The 16,302-nt window shown below is 44.5% G+C and overlaps 1 protein-coding gene across 2 annotated transcripts in view; it reads left to right on the top strand.

The window, feature by feature from the left end:
- FRMD1 (FERM domain containing 1) overlaps positions 1-16,302 on the top strand; it is a 59,886-nt gene that overhangs the window by 26,287 nt on the left and 17,297 nt on the right. Inside the window, exons 2-5 of one of the 2 annotated variants that reach the window (XM_035108533.2) lie at positions 2,329-2,535; positions 8,730-8,820; positions 13,912-13,991; positions 15,881-15,957. In XM_035108533.2, the coding sequence (XP_034964424.1) occupies positions 2,440-2,535; positions 8,730-8,820; positions 13,912-13,991; positions 15,881-15,957 (344 nt within the window). In that variant the 5' untranslated portion in view covers positions 2,329-2,439. Of the gene's footprint in view, positions 1-686; positions 2,536-8,729; positions 8,821-13,911; positions 13,992-15,880; positions 15,958-16,302 lie in introns of those variants that run through there. The other variant, XM_060272825.1, reaches the window with a different exon arrangement.

Below are 16,302 nucleotides of genomic sequence, written 5' to 3'. Positions count from 1 at the left end.
ACCAAAAAGGTAACCACTTCCGCATCACCAAAAAACAAGGTCAAAAGTCAGGACAGATTTACTTTAAAGCAAATATAGCCTTGTTGAAATGCCCACTCACAAAGGAAGTTAGCCTAGCAAGCACATGGGCTACGGCTTTTTTTGGTGGTGGCCCCACAGTTGTGGAATAGAGTTGCCCCATGACGCTAGTCAGGCCCCATCCCTGGATATTTTCCAACTGTCTTGAAAAACTTGTACCTTTTACCTTGGCTTACATGAACAGACTACCAGTATGTGTGGGGATTTGCTCGCATAGTGGTATATTTTGTTGTGTTTTCTAATGCTGGGCTGCTGTTGGTCACTATAATATGGAATGTTTTCATGTAATATCTATTGCACTTTGAGATATTCTACCATGTTGTGGCCTTCATATACAGTGGTACCTCGGTTTAAGTACACAATTGGTTCTGGAAGTCTGTACTTAACCTGAAGCGTACTTAACCTGAAGCAAACTTTCCCATTGAAAGTAAGGGAAAGTGGATTAATCCGTTCCAGACGGTCCGTGGAGTACTCAACCTGAAGCGTACTTAACCTGAAGTATGAGTGTAATTGGTTCTGGAAGTCCGTACTTAACCTGAAGCGTACTTAACCTGAAGTAAACTTAACCTGAAGCGAACTTTCCCATTGAAAGTAATGGAAAGTGGATTAATCCGTTCCAGACGGGTCTGTGGAATACTTAAACTGAAAGTACTCAAACCGAAGCGTACTTAAACTGAGGTATGACTGTATTGTGGACCACAACTCCCACCTGCCCCATCCTGGCCAATAGCCAGGAGTGATGGGAGCTGAGGTCCAAAACATTTGGAGAGCATCACGCTGGCTACCCCGGTGTTATGCCAACTGTCTGGAGATGGGTTTCATTCCTGAAACGTGGTGTGGACTTTAATTCAACATAAATTAATAAATTAAAGGAGCATATGCTAATGTGGATGTATAGATGCAAATTTTGAAACAGTTACCTTAAATTGAATACAGTACATCACACTGGAGTGAGAAAGACTGACCTGTATGGCTGCTCAATCTGCTGCCCAATGGTAACAGCTGGTGGGCAACTTCAGGATTTCTCCTGCTCTCCTTTCTTAGGGTTCTTTCTATCTTTATCTTTAGACTGGGCTTGGACTGGGCAGTCCTTCACAGATAGGGCTCTCCTCTGCAACATGGGAAACATTGGCCACCCAACCATAGCTGCCAAGTCTCCCGTATTCCCCGGGAAACCCCCGTTTTTCCAGCTGTTCCCAGCTGAAAAAATGGATCCCCCCCCGGTTTACTTACCGGCCGGGGGAGGCTCCTTCTGCGCATGTCTGGAGTCTCTGGACATGCGCAGAAACGATTTCTAGCGCGACGGCCATTTTGGAACTGGGCAGAGCAGCATTAAAATTCGCTTCTGAGCATGCTCCGCCCAGTTCCAAAATGGCGGCAGCGCTACTTCCGGTCTGCCGGTCCCTTATTTTTCCGGCAGGAACTTGGCAGGTATACACCCAATTGACCAGAGGTCCTTTTAGTCTCACATCCTGTTTCTGGATGTAGCCAGCCAGATGCAAGCAAGGTGTGTGGGTAATAATTCTTCTCCACTTAATGGCTCCTTTAGCATCTTGTGTTCAGAGGGACACTAATGCAGCAATGGCTTATTAGACAGCATGGTGTATATACCTTCTCTGTGTCTCACTTCCACCGAAAACCAGTGTCCTCTCTAATCATTCTGTGCTGACATTAAAAATAAATAAATTCCTCCCCACATACTTTTACTAATACTCCTTAACTCACAAAGGCACGTGAGCATGGTTTTTTTTCTGATTCACCTTTTGGAAAGCTGCCCGTCCTGTGGTGCTGGTTACTGTTGACTTCATAATCTTGTGCCTGGTGTTCTACGGATCCCCTCTTCCCATTCTTTCTTGCTCTTTGCATGACTTCCCAGTGACTCAGATGAGGGAGAATGTGCTTTTGAGGGCTGATTGCCCACGTAGGTGAGACAAATCCACAAAGCAAAACAAAACCCTGGACTGTGATACTTGGCATGAGGGGGACAAGGCTAATGACTCAGGAGAAGGGAATGTGTGCCACTCTCCCGAGTCCAATGTAACCAGCCGTTAATTGTCGAAAGAGCTGACTAAGGCTGGAATTACCTATGACTGTGTCCCCGTGAATGCAGCCTTGGGAGACGCTTGGCTGTTAGCGCTGCTTATTAGAATGACGCTCAAGAGATCGCTTTAACATACTGGCTTCTTGCCGCTCGCAACGTCCACCTTTATTTTCCTGAACAACAAACTCTTAAGGATTTGTGTTTCTCAGGTTCGGAGGAGAGAGAGAGAGAGAGAGAGGAGTTGGCTTGGTTCCTGAGACTCTGGCTGCTGCATCGTTACGTGGCGGAGTGGGTATGAGAAGTTTGCAACCGGTTCTGCAATGAGCAAGCAAGCTCTGCAAAACAAGATGCTACCCGAGTTTAGAAACATGTGCGTCCTCCTGCCAAACAGAGACCAGCTCAATGTGATGGTTGGGGTAAGTTGATTCTTGCCGCCTTCTGGGAGCCCAGCCTGAATGACGCAAAAGAATGTATTTGAGTAGCTTGTGAGAGTGGTAAAACGGAGCCTCAGAAGTCTTTTGTTTACAGAAAGCTTACCAACAAGAAGCTATCTATAAAGATCATCCCATTTACCCCAGTTAGTACCTACCTCCCAAAAGAAGAGGACCAGACTAGCTGAAAGATCTGTTTCTGTGGATTTAGGAACTCTGTTACATTTGATGAGCAGAGACTGTTTTTCTTAAATTCTTTTTCATCTCCCCCAATGGTTTTACAGCATTTGAAAACCAAAGGTCCACTTGCATATGAGTAAAGACGCACATCTGTCTGCTAACTCAGGCATTTGTGTTGGTTTTTCCAACACAGAAGACATTTAGGAAACATACTTTGCATAGTATTGTCTCCTAGTATAATATGGGGCAAAATATAAGTGGTGTTATATTATGCAAAGTCTCCCTAAATCAGACCCTTACAGAAATGTGACTATTAAATGTTAATTATTAGCCCCAATAATTAAGGTACAGTAAAGAATGATATATTTCACTGTTTGTGGTAGCTTTTATACACTAAAATGTAAATGGGAATTAGTTTCAGGGCTCCGTTATTTCTTTATCTGTTTTAAGAAAGGGGGAAAGGCAGTTTCTTGATTTTCACAATCCATGTATCAATGAACAAAAAGTAGTCTTGTTACTAGCCTCAGATTCATTTAAAGATTCACATTTTTGATGCAACATGCACCTGTTTAGAGGGATCTGTCTTTGAAAAGGCCAGCTATTTATTTCCATGCATAGAACTGCCTGTTTTCCTTTTCATGTGTTTGACCAATAAAACCGGACTTGCAATAATAACAACAGTGACAACAACCTATAAAGAAGAGAAAGCTTATTAAAAAGCCTTTTGTTGTTGATAGGTATAAAGTTTCCATCACTTTCAAGTCCCCTCTGGAGGGAAATAGAACAGTATATGTTCAAAGTAAATGATCAAAGGGGTTATTCTGTGTTATCCCACTCAGTTTTTCAGTAACATGGCCCGTTAAAGGGGTATTATTTGGATGATGTTCTATTTTCCAGGGGTGGGGGAGTTGCTTGCAATAGATAGCAGAGGGACAGAAATCCTTACTGATCAAATCACCCAGAGACCTACTAGTAGATCTCAATCTACCTTCTGCCCAGTCTGGCATAGGCAATCTTTATGAATTGTAAATTTACATTGGAATAGTAAAAAAAAAGGTAAAAGGTAAAGGACTCCTGGACCTTTAAGTCCAGTCAAGGGTGAATATGGGGTGCAGCGCTCATCTCGCTTCAGGCCAAGGGAGCGCAGATTGGAAATGCAATGAAATCCTGCGGTCTGTAGTGCTCCTGCCCAGAATTTCAGCCATGCGCACCCAGAATTCCATGCCCATCGAGAGCACACAGTTCCCATGGGACTATTCCCACCCCCCGGGTTAGGTGTTTTCGTACTTCTAAATATATATATTTTTTTGTACTTCTGCAAACCTCAGGATTCCCACCAAGCCTGATGATGCCCCTTTTTGGGGGGTGGGTAGGCTGTTCTGCATACATCAGCAATGGCATGCACAGCCTGAACATCAGAAATACTGTAGAGGGAAAAGAAAAGGCAGGCTGCATACATACCATAAATTTAAAGCTTATTTAGAGCACATTCCCTCCCCTCCCAAAGAATCCTGGGAGCTGAAGTTCTGTGATGGGTAAACTACAGTTCCCAGGATTCTTTGGGAGAAAAAAGAAAGCTTTAAATGTGTTTTAAATGTCTGGTGTGTATGCAGCCACAGTCTTGAATGGATTCAGCAAATATCCAATTATTTTGGCCCTTGAGCTTCTTTGGGTGTAGTGTACGAACAGCAGACCAGGTCCCATGTGGATCCCAGTAGTGAACTAACAGGGGGATCATCAGGGGGTTTGGGCTGGGTGTTCATCAGTATGCGGATGATACCCAGCTCTACCTCTCTTTCAAATCAGAACCAGTGAAGGCAGTGAAGGTCCTGTGTGAGTGCCTGGAGGCGGTTGGAGGATGGATGGTGGCTAACAGATTGAGGTTGAATCCTGACAAGACAGAAGTACTGTTTGTGGGGGACAGGAGGCGGGCGGGTGTGGAGGATTCCCTGGTTCTGAATGGGGTAACTGTGCCCCTGAAGGACCAGGTGCGCAGCCTGGGAGTCATTTTGGACTCACAGCTGTCTATGGAGGCGCAGGTCAATTCTGTGTCCGGGGCAGCTGTCTTATCAGCTCCATCTGGTACACAGGCTGAGACTACCTGCCTGCAGACTGTCTAGCCAGAGTGGTGCATGCTCTAGTTATCTCCCGCTCCTGCAATGCGCTCTACTTGGGCTACCTTTGAAGGTGACTCGGAAACTACAACTAATCCAGAATGCGGCATCTAGACTGGTGACTGGGAACGGCCGCCGAGACCACATAACACCGGTCTTGAAAGATCTACATTGGCTCCCAGTACGTTTCCGAGCACAATTCAAAGTGTTGGTGCTGACCTTTAAAGCCCTAAATGGGCTCGGTCCAGTATACCTGAAGGAGCGTCTCCACCTCCATCATTCTGCCCGGACACTGAGGTCCAGCACCGAGGGCCTTCTGGCGGTTCCCTCGTTGTGAGAAGCCAAGTTGCAGGGAACTAGGCAGAGGGCCTTCTCGGTGGTGGCGCCTGCCCTGTGGAACACCCTCCCAACAGATGTCAAAGAGGAAAACAACTACCAGACTTTTAGAAGACATCTGAAGGCAGCCCTGTTCAGGGAAGCTTTTAATGTTTAATAGATTACTGTGTTTTATTTTTCTGTTGGAAGCCGCCCAGAGTGGCTGGGGAAACCCAGCCAGATGGGCGGGGTATAAATAATAAATTATTATTATTATTATTATTATTATTATTATTATTATTATTATTATATTAACAGTGGATTAACAGAATGGGGTGGATTCTTGCAATCCTCTGATGTGACAGCCATTATGTAAGACTCTCCTTGCAATTGAGCGTCCATTATTTCTGAAGGGATCTTTCTAGGATAGCTACTGAGATAGCTCATCTATTCTGTCATACATGCTACAATGATCACATGGAAAGTAGTCATGTGTAGGCAGCTTCAAAGTCCATGTGCATCAGTTAAATATGCATGACTATATTGCCCTTCAGTGTACAGTTTGAAACCTATTAGCTAGCAGGCTGAGGGAAGCACCACAGGGGCATTCTTCTTTATTAGTCATAAAAAGTACCACAATAATCTCTTTTTTGCCTGCAACAGATCAATTTAACCATGAGCTGGTCTCATCCGCTTCCATGGATGTTTTGATCCACCTTTACAGATCACTTTAGCAGCACAGTAATTGTTACTCCATGGTGAGATCCAGTACTGATGCAGTAAGCATCTGTGCTCTGGAACTGCCCTGGTTGGGGCCAGTCTGCTTCAAGATGAGGGACCATAGCTCAGTGGCAGAGCACATGTTTTTCATGCAGAAGGTCCCTGGCATCCCCAGTTAAAAGGATCAGGTCCTGAATAGTCAGTGCCAGTCAGGTGGTAGGCAACTTCCTATTTCTAATTGGGCAGTCCTTGTGTGTGTGACACTCACACAAACAACCTTACACCCAGCATTCTTTAAATGTTCTCCTAGGGCTTTTCCATACTTCTTCTTGTCCCTTGGGGGAAACTACTCTTTAGTGCTCAACCAGAGCAAACAGCAATCAGGTTCTCCACAGATTGCCATTCGTTCCAATTCAAAGCTAAAGAGCAGGTTTGCCCTGGGAAAGGAGTGGGGCAAGAGCGAAACCACTCGGACCCATATTTTCTAGGCATGGTACAAGCAGAAGTATGGACAAGCCCCTAATAGATACGAGCAATTTCTGCAGGATCAGATCATATGTGGCTGGGGTAAAATTTAAATGAGCTAACCATGTTGGCAGGGTTGATCAAGTGTGTCTTTGCCGTGGACCCAGTATCTCTTCCGAGCAAGGGTGCTAAATCCATGATAAAGGCGAATATAACTGACCGTGCCCAGCACAATTTGCAAGCCATTTGGGGATTTGCTTCCCCATGTGACTAGGAGAATGTTTTAAGTGGTGGTACCATTCACCTGCTCTGCTGTCAGTCACATTTCTCCGCTTACTGGAAGAGGCCAGGAGGCTGGTGTACAGTGGTGTAGGGTGGGAACAATGGCAGGCTGACTCTGCCACAGCACCCGAACCGTTCCAACTTATCCACCACCGCACCCTTCCCAGTAAGCACCACAACGGGGCTGACCTTCAGAGGACAGGTGCCTGGCGGTGCCGCTCCCCACCGTGCACCCCCCCCCCCCAGATTAAAGGGCACCCACAGAGTTCAAGAAATATGGTTCCCACACTGCTGTGGCAGTAGCTTGAAGAAACTCATTAATTGGAAGAACACTCAACGATTTAAACTTTTAAGCTTATACTTGCTTGATGGTTGGGTACTTTGTCAAAACAACCCATTTTGGATTAAAGAGCAGGAGATTTCTGAGCTCTTGAAAGATTCCGTGAGTAATAGGAAGGGGATGACCCTGAACTTGCGGCACAGACTGACATACTGCAGAGTGAATTATACCTAGCAAGGGCAGTTCTCCATCCCAAGATCTTAGCGGTCGGAGAGTCACTTGGTATACAGACGGCACTTTGCCAAAGGGCAGTCTTTTAAAAACCACAGACATTCCTGGATGTGACTGATTATCTGGATCCATGCCAGTCTGGGTTCAGGCCTGAGTTTGGGACTGACTCAGCCTCAGTCACCTTGATGGATGACCTTTATAAAGAGAGAGAGTACTCAAGGCTGTGCACTGCAGGTTATTTTGACACGCCAGGCAGAAAATCCTGCAAGTTGCTCTCCCTGGAAGTAAAAATACAGTAATGATAAATTAATAATAATAATAATAATAATAATAATAATAATAATAATAATAGTATAATTTATTATTTATACCCCGCCCATCTGGCTGGGTTTCCCCAGCCACTCTGGGCGGCTTCCAACCGAATATTAAAAACAGTACAGCATCAAACATTAAAAACTTCCCTAAACAGGTGTCTTCTAAAAGTAAAATAGTTGCTTCTTGCCTTGACATCTGCTGGGAGGGCGTTCCACAGGGCGGGTGCCACCACTAAATTAAGAATGACAAGGGCCAGATAGAGAAGATGGAAGGGCCACATACAGCAATTGAGCCCGTGGCTCCCCACTCCTGGTTCCATTAGCCCAGTCTTGAAAATCAGGCCACAAAAGTCATTAGCCTGTAGTTCTTTGGTTTTTTACTGGCCTCCTGAGTGTGTTCCCAGTCTGGCAGAGGAGAAGGGGAAACCCTCTTCTGTAGCCAGCTTGGAAAAACAGAATACTACCATCTGCATCTAGCATAAGCAGCTTGATGGGAACACCAAGAGGACTGGCCAAGGACAAATGGAGAGGTCTGTGTCTCCTCCACAAGCCCACACATTTGCCTGCGTGGAATTCCTGGTTGCTTATGGCAAGTGGTTAGGTTGTGATAAACAAACCATGGCATCATGTTATGCCTGAAATCCCAACTTGTGACTTGCTGAAGAACATTCAAGGCTTTGTAAACTTAACCTTTAATCCACTTAATGGGGGGAAGGGGGAACCATGCAATGATTTTATATGACTGAGCAGGTTTTCACCTTGATCTCCAGTATTCAGATTCATCATGCTATCTACTATTCCGCATTGCCCTGTGATTCCAGTGCAAAACAGCACAACAGGATATCATGCAACATGGCACTTGTTTTACCTGTGTAATAATATTGCCTCTAATTCATCTCTACAAAATACTGGCCACTGTCTGTCTAACACAGCATTAAGCTGGCTTAAGTTCACTGACTGTGAAGCAATATACCGTACATGTTAGCAATAGAGATTGGATTCTAGAGAAATCTTAATTGTTTCCATCCGGCTGTGGAGGTGCTTTATGGAAATATGTTCGGTTCATGCTGTTAGGTGCAATGATGCAATGGAGCATGGAGCCACGAGGCAGCGAAAATTCCCTCACTATGAAGGTTTGTTCAGGCACAGACTTTGCTCCTTCAGGTTTTTTTTTTTTTACCTGATTGTCCTAATACCTGTTAAGTTTGCTCAGGCAAAGGGAAACTATCCTATCTTGTTCAAACGCTAGACTATTTACCATTATCTTTTCCTTTGTAGGTAAAAGCCACTGGACAGGAACTCTTTGAGCAAGTTTGTGTCGCACTGGGAATTAAAGATCCTCACTTCTTTGGCATCAGTGTTGTAAAAAGTAAGCACAGAGAGAAATGGTTTCAGAAGTATTCATGGGATTGGATGTTGGTCTGAGAAGTTCAGTGCATTGTCGTCACTAGCCAGGAGCATCATGTCAAAGCCCTTTGATCATTGGCCTGTGAACATGTCTATTAGAAAAAGGAGGGGTTTGAGCTTTTAAATTTAGTCTCATCATCCCCCCTGCCCCAAAGCTATTCTCTCTTCCAACTTCTCTCTCTCTCTCCCTCCCTCCCTCCCTCCCTCCCTCTCTCCCCCTCCCTCTCCCTCTCCCTTAGATAGAATTCTAAAATGTTGGTTGTATGATGAGAGAATATATCTAGAAAGTCTGGGGCTGGATGTATTCAGTGGCTTTCTAAGCCATAATTTGTGAGGAATGTTGTTTTTACTGACATTTGGAGGAGTTTGAACTTGATTAAATTATTCTACAGAGAAGGCTGAAGAAGCGTACCAGTAGGCCAGAGCATTCTTTTAGATAATCCAGGTCACTTTGATACCAGTATATAATATGACTCACAAGTGGAATCTCTCAGAGCTTGGAAAACCTACTAGATAAAACCAACATTGACTATACTGATGTTTGCCAGGATCTAATAGGAGAGGAGAAACTGGTCTTGGTTTCCCAGTCCTCCCTACAAGGTTGCCTTAATACGCTAATGCTACTCTCCCAGGTGTTGCACAATTGGGGATAAGCACGTTTGGAGACTTACAGGTGTTGCTCTGAATCAACAACCACTCCTTACACAAAGGATGTTTTCACTATCCACCTTTGCTTAGGGCCATTTCAGAGGCAAACCTGCCTTAAAGCTTAGTTTACCCCTAAAATGTACTGCGTGAAGTGATATCAGCAGCAATGCGTGGACTGATGCATGCTCACAGTTTTCAAGATGAAATAAAATTCAGCCACCTTTTTCTATCAGAGATGGTGAGCCTGTGACCTTCCAGATGTTGCTGGGCTCTAAGCCCACCAACTCCAGTCAGCATGGTCAGGGCTGGTGGGAGTTGCAGCCTAACATCTGGAGGACCACAGGTTCCTTGTCTTTATACTGAAGAAAACTCATCTTGCACCCATATTTCGTCCCCATGGGTGGTATTCATGGCTAGTCTTACTCAAAGTAGACCTAATGAATGTGACTAATTGGGTTAATTAGTTCCAATGGGTCTTCTCTGAGTATGACTCCTTGAGCCACATTTAACAATATACAGTAGTTGTCACTAACAGGAGACAAGAGCCACAAGTCCCATTAGCTCAATGGGGCTTTCCTCCCCACTCCTCCTCTGCAGAGGCCCCTGAACCCCATCCCAGATGGGCTCTGGGGTGTCAGGAGAACCCCTAGAACAGCATGCAGGTGGGGGGGGGAGAAGGGAGATCATTCCATCTGGCAAGCAGAAATGAAATCCACCCCCTATCTTTGTAATCAAGATAATTACCACAAATTGGCTGACATAATTTGCATTCACAAATCCTGTGCTGGTGATCATTCTAAGTAGGAATGAACACGTAGAGGGCAGAATTGGGATCCAGCCCACTGGACCTGCCACTGCCTGCTGTCTTCCGTGCATATGCATACACGTCAGGGCACAAAGGGTCCTTATATGTCATGGCATCCTGCAGAAATCAAGCAAACAAGCAGTGATCCTGAATGTTTATGGGTACACCCGCAAAGGCACATCATACACACACATCCACTCAGGAGTAAATATCATTGATTTCAATGGGACTTTCTCCCAGGTGGGTATAGGATTGCAACCTGAAATACGTAATGTCAGTACTCAAGTCAGCCTGGAGATCATATGCTGTTATCAGCCTTTCTCCCTAATGTTAGGTGCGTGCTGCCCAGCCGTGCTTACTCAGTGGAGCAGAAAATGCGCTCTGTACATTCTCAAATACTCTCTTGTTACTGCTTTCGATTCCAGAGCTAAGCTGTTGAGCCTGAGTATGAGTGTTTGGGGGCTGAGCCTTGGCACCAGTGAAACTTGGCCTTTGCGTTGGCGTGTTTTGTGAGCAACAGTTAAACTGGCCAATTTGTGTGCCTATCCAAGTCCTCCCCCCAACCCACCCAAACACCTCCACTGTAATCAGCTTGAAATTGTTCCCAAATTTCATGCAATCAAAGGAACACGCTTTAAAAAAAAAAGAGGCAACTGGGAACACATGAGAAGGCTCTGTAAACTTAACCTTTAATCCACTTAAAGGGGGGAACACAGACTGGACCCTCTGCTTTTATGTGAGAAAGCTGGAGGGGGTGGGAAAGGCTTTTTGTTTTTGTAGCTTAAGGATTACACTGCAGGTTGGCATTTTGACAATATTAACCTCATTAGAGTCGGAATGTAGTGCTGCATTCCTGCACATGATGGGAGGACAGCCACAACTGCAGGCTGTGTCTGAGGAGAGAGGAGGTGGAAAGAAAGAAAGAAGGGCTGTTTCTTGGCTGAGGGAGGCAGGGAGATCACACACTGTTGATAAAATCCTAAAGCAGCTTAGCGAGTCATGTAGGTTTGCCACCCCCAACCCCCATATACAAATAATTCTTGGTTTCTATGTCTCCCTTCCCAGAAATGCTGCTGAAACAATAATAAAGTGGTGTGCTTTTCAGGGTTCAAATAGTCTATAACACTTTGCAAATGCCACTACAGGCTCATGTGCAAAGTTGCGAATAGGGTTTCCAGACTCAATAGAGGACAGGGCTTCTGTGCCTTTAATTGCCCTGCTCTCTTTTGAGTCTGGAAACCTTAAAGAGAAACCAGCAGACCCTTTGCTTGGAAATTAAACAAAGGGTCTGCTGGTTTCTCTTTAAGTTTCCAGACTCAAAAGAGAGCAGGGCAATTAAAGGCACAGAAGTTCTGTCCTCTATTGAGTCTGGCAACCCTAGTTGCGAAGCATGTGAGGGGGCCTTGTGCTCATTCTTCACAAAGCCCAGCGCCTAGTGCTGCTGAGGAAGAGAATGTACTGGCTCTACTCGGGAGTAAGGTCCCTCAGACTAGACTGGAGCAGCTGAGAAGCAGTCACTCACTCTTAGGGGCCTGTGAACATATACATGGAACTGCAGGGTTGTTGTTGTTGTTTTAAAAAATGAAAATAGCATTTTTATTATTGCAACCACAGTGACTTAGAAGAAGGGCTTAACCCCTTCTTCTCCCTGCTTTGGTCCTGAGGTAAAATTCCTTTCCTGAAGCTGGGATGAAATTCCCCATAAGGGGGTCCACGTGAGATGTTTCTCTCAGTGCAAATTCTGACTTCAGACAAAAATATTTCCCCACGACAGACGCAAGGGAGGTTTGATTCTGAAACTGAGTCAGCTGCTTCACCCCACTAGCTAATGCTATTTGCATTTTTTAAAAAATACACGTTATTTAAGTCTGGTTTAGCCCTTTGCCTTGGCCACATCTCAGTGTGGCTTGGCGTATTCCAGTGAACAGCTGGAAGACTCTGAGCCATACTGATTTGCCATATAATACATATCAACATCTCCTTTGGTTAAGCTCTACACCAGAAATTTGGCTTGGAAACAAGAAAACTGTCTTCAGCTTGGCTTATGTGTGTCTATGTTATTAATTTATGCCACAATTTGATATCCTGCATTCCTGATCATTACCTTCCCTTGCCTCTAACCCCTTCCCAAATAATATTGATCATCAAATTTTATGCAAACATATGTATAAATTTGCTTTTCCATATGGTCATAGAATATCTGTAACCACTACTACTCTCAGCCTGCTGTCGGGGTGACTTTTAATTTTATTTATTTATTCAAAACCTTTTTTCCTCGCTCTTCATTGCCAAAACAATCCTGAACAGCATTATATTTAAACCCAATACATAATATACATTAAGACAAAATGGGCAGGGGAAAATACCACATCGCTAGCAGAAAAACACAGCCATCATTAAATAAAAGTCTGGGCAAATAAATAAGGTTTCAGCTGGCGCCAGAACATCACCCTATTAATTTCTTGGGAGTTTTCTTGGGGGAAGGGGAGGTTTGTTGATAGAGAACATCAAATGTGTGGTCTCTTCTAGTGAGGATTGCCTCCATACACTTCTCTTTCCCTTTCCCCTGTGCAGAACATTTATTCGTCGGCCCCTTCATGTGTTGGAGGCCATAGGCTGGGGTGGGAAATCTTTTTCAGTCTAAGGGCCACATTCCCACATGGACAACCTTCCAGGGGCCACATTCCATTAGTGGGCAGGGCCAGAGGGAAAAGTAGGAGGAGCAATGGATGCTATTTTTACTCTTGTACATTTAACCACACAAAAATCACACACACACATGTATTTACATCTCTGGTCTGGCTTGAGTAGGGCCATGCCCTGGGGAAAGTCTCAAGGGCCAGATAGAGAGGTCTAGAGGGCCGCCTTTGACCCCAACAATAAGGCTTCCCAACTCTGCCATAAGCTCTTGCCTACAGAAGCTTATGACACCAAACTAGCACTTTTTGGGGGGGGGGGTTGTGTTGTATTTAGTGAGTTTGCCTGACATTTCAGATCCTTTTCAGAATGTACTCCTCAATTAGAGCCTTGTCTTTACTTGCTGTTTTTTAATTTAAAAAATCAGAATTATAACTATGAGCTTAACTCTATGTTGACCCAATCTATGTTTTCTAACAGCAGGAGCACGGTACCACTAAACTCAGCTAGCAGTATAGTTTAGAACAGTGATTCCCAAATGTTTCATTCATAAAAAGTGTGAATATTAATTCTAGTGTGTTGCTACAGGATATGAAGCGTACCTTGAGAAATTGCCACTCTGTGCCCAAAACCCTATGCCCCAGGAGTAAAGAGGCCCCATGTAAAAACAACCCTTATTTCTCTCTGCCACATAGCAGAGGTTGCATGTATTCAGGCAACAGAGGCCTGGATGAAGTAGCTCCTCAAATTTTTGCCCAGTCGACATGATTTCCAAGATTTGGTAAGTGGGAAAATTCTTTTAAAAGAAAGAACAGGTTTCAAATTTAAATGATTTAATTGTGTATTTAATTTTATCCCTATATATAATTACTAACATCAGAAGTGTGTGTCACACTGTTGAAAATGTCACAGTTTGTCCCTGAAGCCTTCTATTTACTACCAGTTCTCCTGTCTCCTTTTCAGACAATGAGTATGTATTCATTGACCTGGAGCAGAAGCTTTGCAAATATTTCCCAAAGGAGTGGAAGAAAGAAGCAAGCAAAGTGAGTCCTACCAGTGTAAATTCCTGACACTGAATTCTTGACATGGTTGTGTGGTGAGGCTCCTCCTGTGGGAAGCCGAAGCTACTGGACATTTTTTAGCCCAATGTTGGTTTTGTTGCCCATACCATTTTTTCCGTCTGCTTTCAAATGTATTTGGAGATCTGAGATTCTGACAGCGCAGTGCAATGCACATGTACTCAGAAGGACACCCCACAGTGTTCAATGGGGCTTGCTCTTGGGTAGGGGTAGGCAACCTAAGGCCCGTGTGCCGGATGCGGCCCAATCACCTTCTCAATCCGGCCCACGGACAGTCCGGGAATCAGCGTGTTTTTAAATGAGTAGAATGTGTCCTTTTATTTAAAATGCATCTCTGGGTTATTTGTGGGGCATAGGAATTTGTTCATTCCCCCCCCCCTAAAAAAAAGTATAGTCCAGCCCACCACAACGTCTGAAGGACAGTGGACTAGCCCACGGCTGGAAAAGGTTGCTGACCCCTGCTCTTGGGTAAGCATGCCTTGGACTACTACAATGCACCCTAAATGGGGCTACCTTTGAAGGAAACTACAATTAATCCAGAATGTGGCAACTAGACTGGTGACTGGGAGTGGCCACCGAGACCATATAGCACCGGTCCTGAAAGACCTACATTGGCTCCTAGTACGTTTCCGAGCACAGTTCAAAGTGTTGGTACTGACCTTTAAAGCCCTAAACGGCCTTGGTCCAGTATACCTGAAGGAGCGTCTCCACCCCCATCGTTCAGCCCAGACACTGAGGTCCAGCTCTGAGGGCCTTCTGGCGGTTCCCTCCCTGCGAGAAGTGAGGTTACAGGGAACCAGGTAGATGGCCTTCTCGGTAGTGGCTCCCACCCTCCCATCAGATGTCAAGGAAATAAGCAACTATCTGCCTTTTAGAAGACATCTAAAGTCAGCCCTGTTTAGGGAAGTTTTTAATGTTTGATGTTTTATCGTGCTTTTAATATATTTTTTGGGAGCCGCCCAGAGTGGCTGGGAAAACCCAGTCAGATTGGTGGAGTATAAATAATAAATTATTATTATTAGTAGTAGTAGTAGTAGTAGTAGTTTATAAATCAAGGAGGAAGTCTGTGGCTCAGTTGTGCAAGGTCCCTTCATAGTAGTCATAGCCATGCCCCCTCACAGTCATACCCCTTCCATGATTATACAATAATAATATTATTATACTACAACAACAACAACAACAACAACAACAACAACAAGGGATACATTGCAATGATCAGTACAGATCTTCATGTATTACCTTTCACCTAGATCTACTGGTTTTTGTGCAAGTACATGGGCAAATGATTTGGAGTTCTCCACTGTCTTCTTTTGGAGTGACATGTTGTGCTTGAGACTCTTGAGAATCCCATGGACTGCAAGAAGATCAAACCTATCCATTCTGAAGGAAATCAGCCCCGAGTGCTCACTGGAAGGACAGATCGTGAAGCTGAGGCTCCAATACTTTGGCCACCTCATGAGAAGAGAAGACTCCCTGGAAAAGACCCTGATGTTGGGAAAGATTGAGGGCACAAGGAGAAGGGGACAACAGAGGATGAGATGGTTGGACAGTGTTCTCGAAGCTACGAACATGAGTTTGACCAAACTGCGGGAGGCAGTGGAAGACAGGAGTGCCTGGCGTGCTCTGGTCCATGGGGTCACGAAGAGTAGGAAACAACTAAACAACAACAAGAAGTTGTGTTTTCCTTGAAGCTGCTGTGTTATGAGTTGGAACAGGGGATGTCCAAGCCTAAGGCCCTGTCTGGATTAGCAGAGGCTTGCACATGTAAAGCTAAAGCATGTTTTCGTGTTGTTTGTACATGTGTTTGGGGACATCGTGTAACCCCTCCTTTCCCTCCCATCTTTCTTTTGAAGGGAACAGAGAAGTTCAGCCCTCCTTTGGTTGCTTTCTTCAGAGTACAGTACTATGTTGAAAATGGACGGGTTATAAGGTAAAGTTGCCCAATTCTTTGAGAATTATACATGTTTCTCTTTTTGTACTCTTTCTGCTTACTGCCACTCTATAGTAGCTTTGGGAAAGGGTTTTGGCATAATATCAGTTGATCCACTTGTCTGAAATTGTGTGTGATAGCTAATATCTTTTCCACACAGGTTTGGAGGACCATCAGATCCTGGGCAGAACTGTATTACTTGTTCATTCATTGATCCTAGGTCACTGAACTCTTTATTTCTTCAGCCTTTCTTTCGCTGTTTTTTAAAACTTCTAAATTAAAACAAAAACCATGTAATTACGAGCCCTCCTCAAAGTATATATCCAGGCTACAATCCTGGAAAAG

Source organism: Zootoca vivipara, chromosome 3 (genome assembly GCF_963506605.1).
Source record: "Zootoca vivipara chromosome 3, rZooViv1.1, whole genome shotgun sequence".
In the NCBI taxonomy this organism is placed as follows: Eukaryota; Metazoa; Chordata; class Lepidosauria; order Squamata; family Lacertidae; genus Zootoca; species Zootoca vivipara.
The sequence above is the reverse complement of the archived record's forward strand: the minus strand, read 5'-3'. Positions and strand labels throughout refer to the sequence as shown.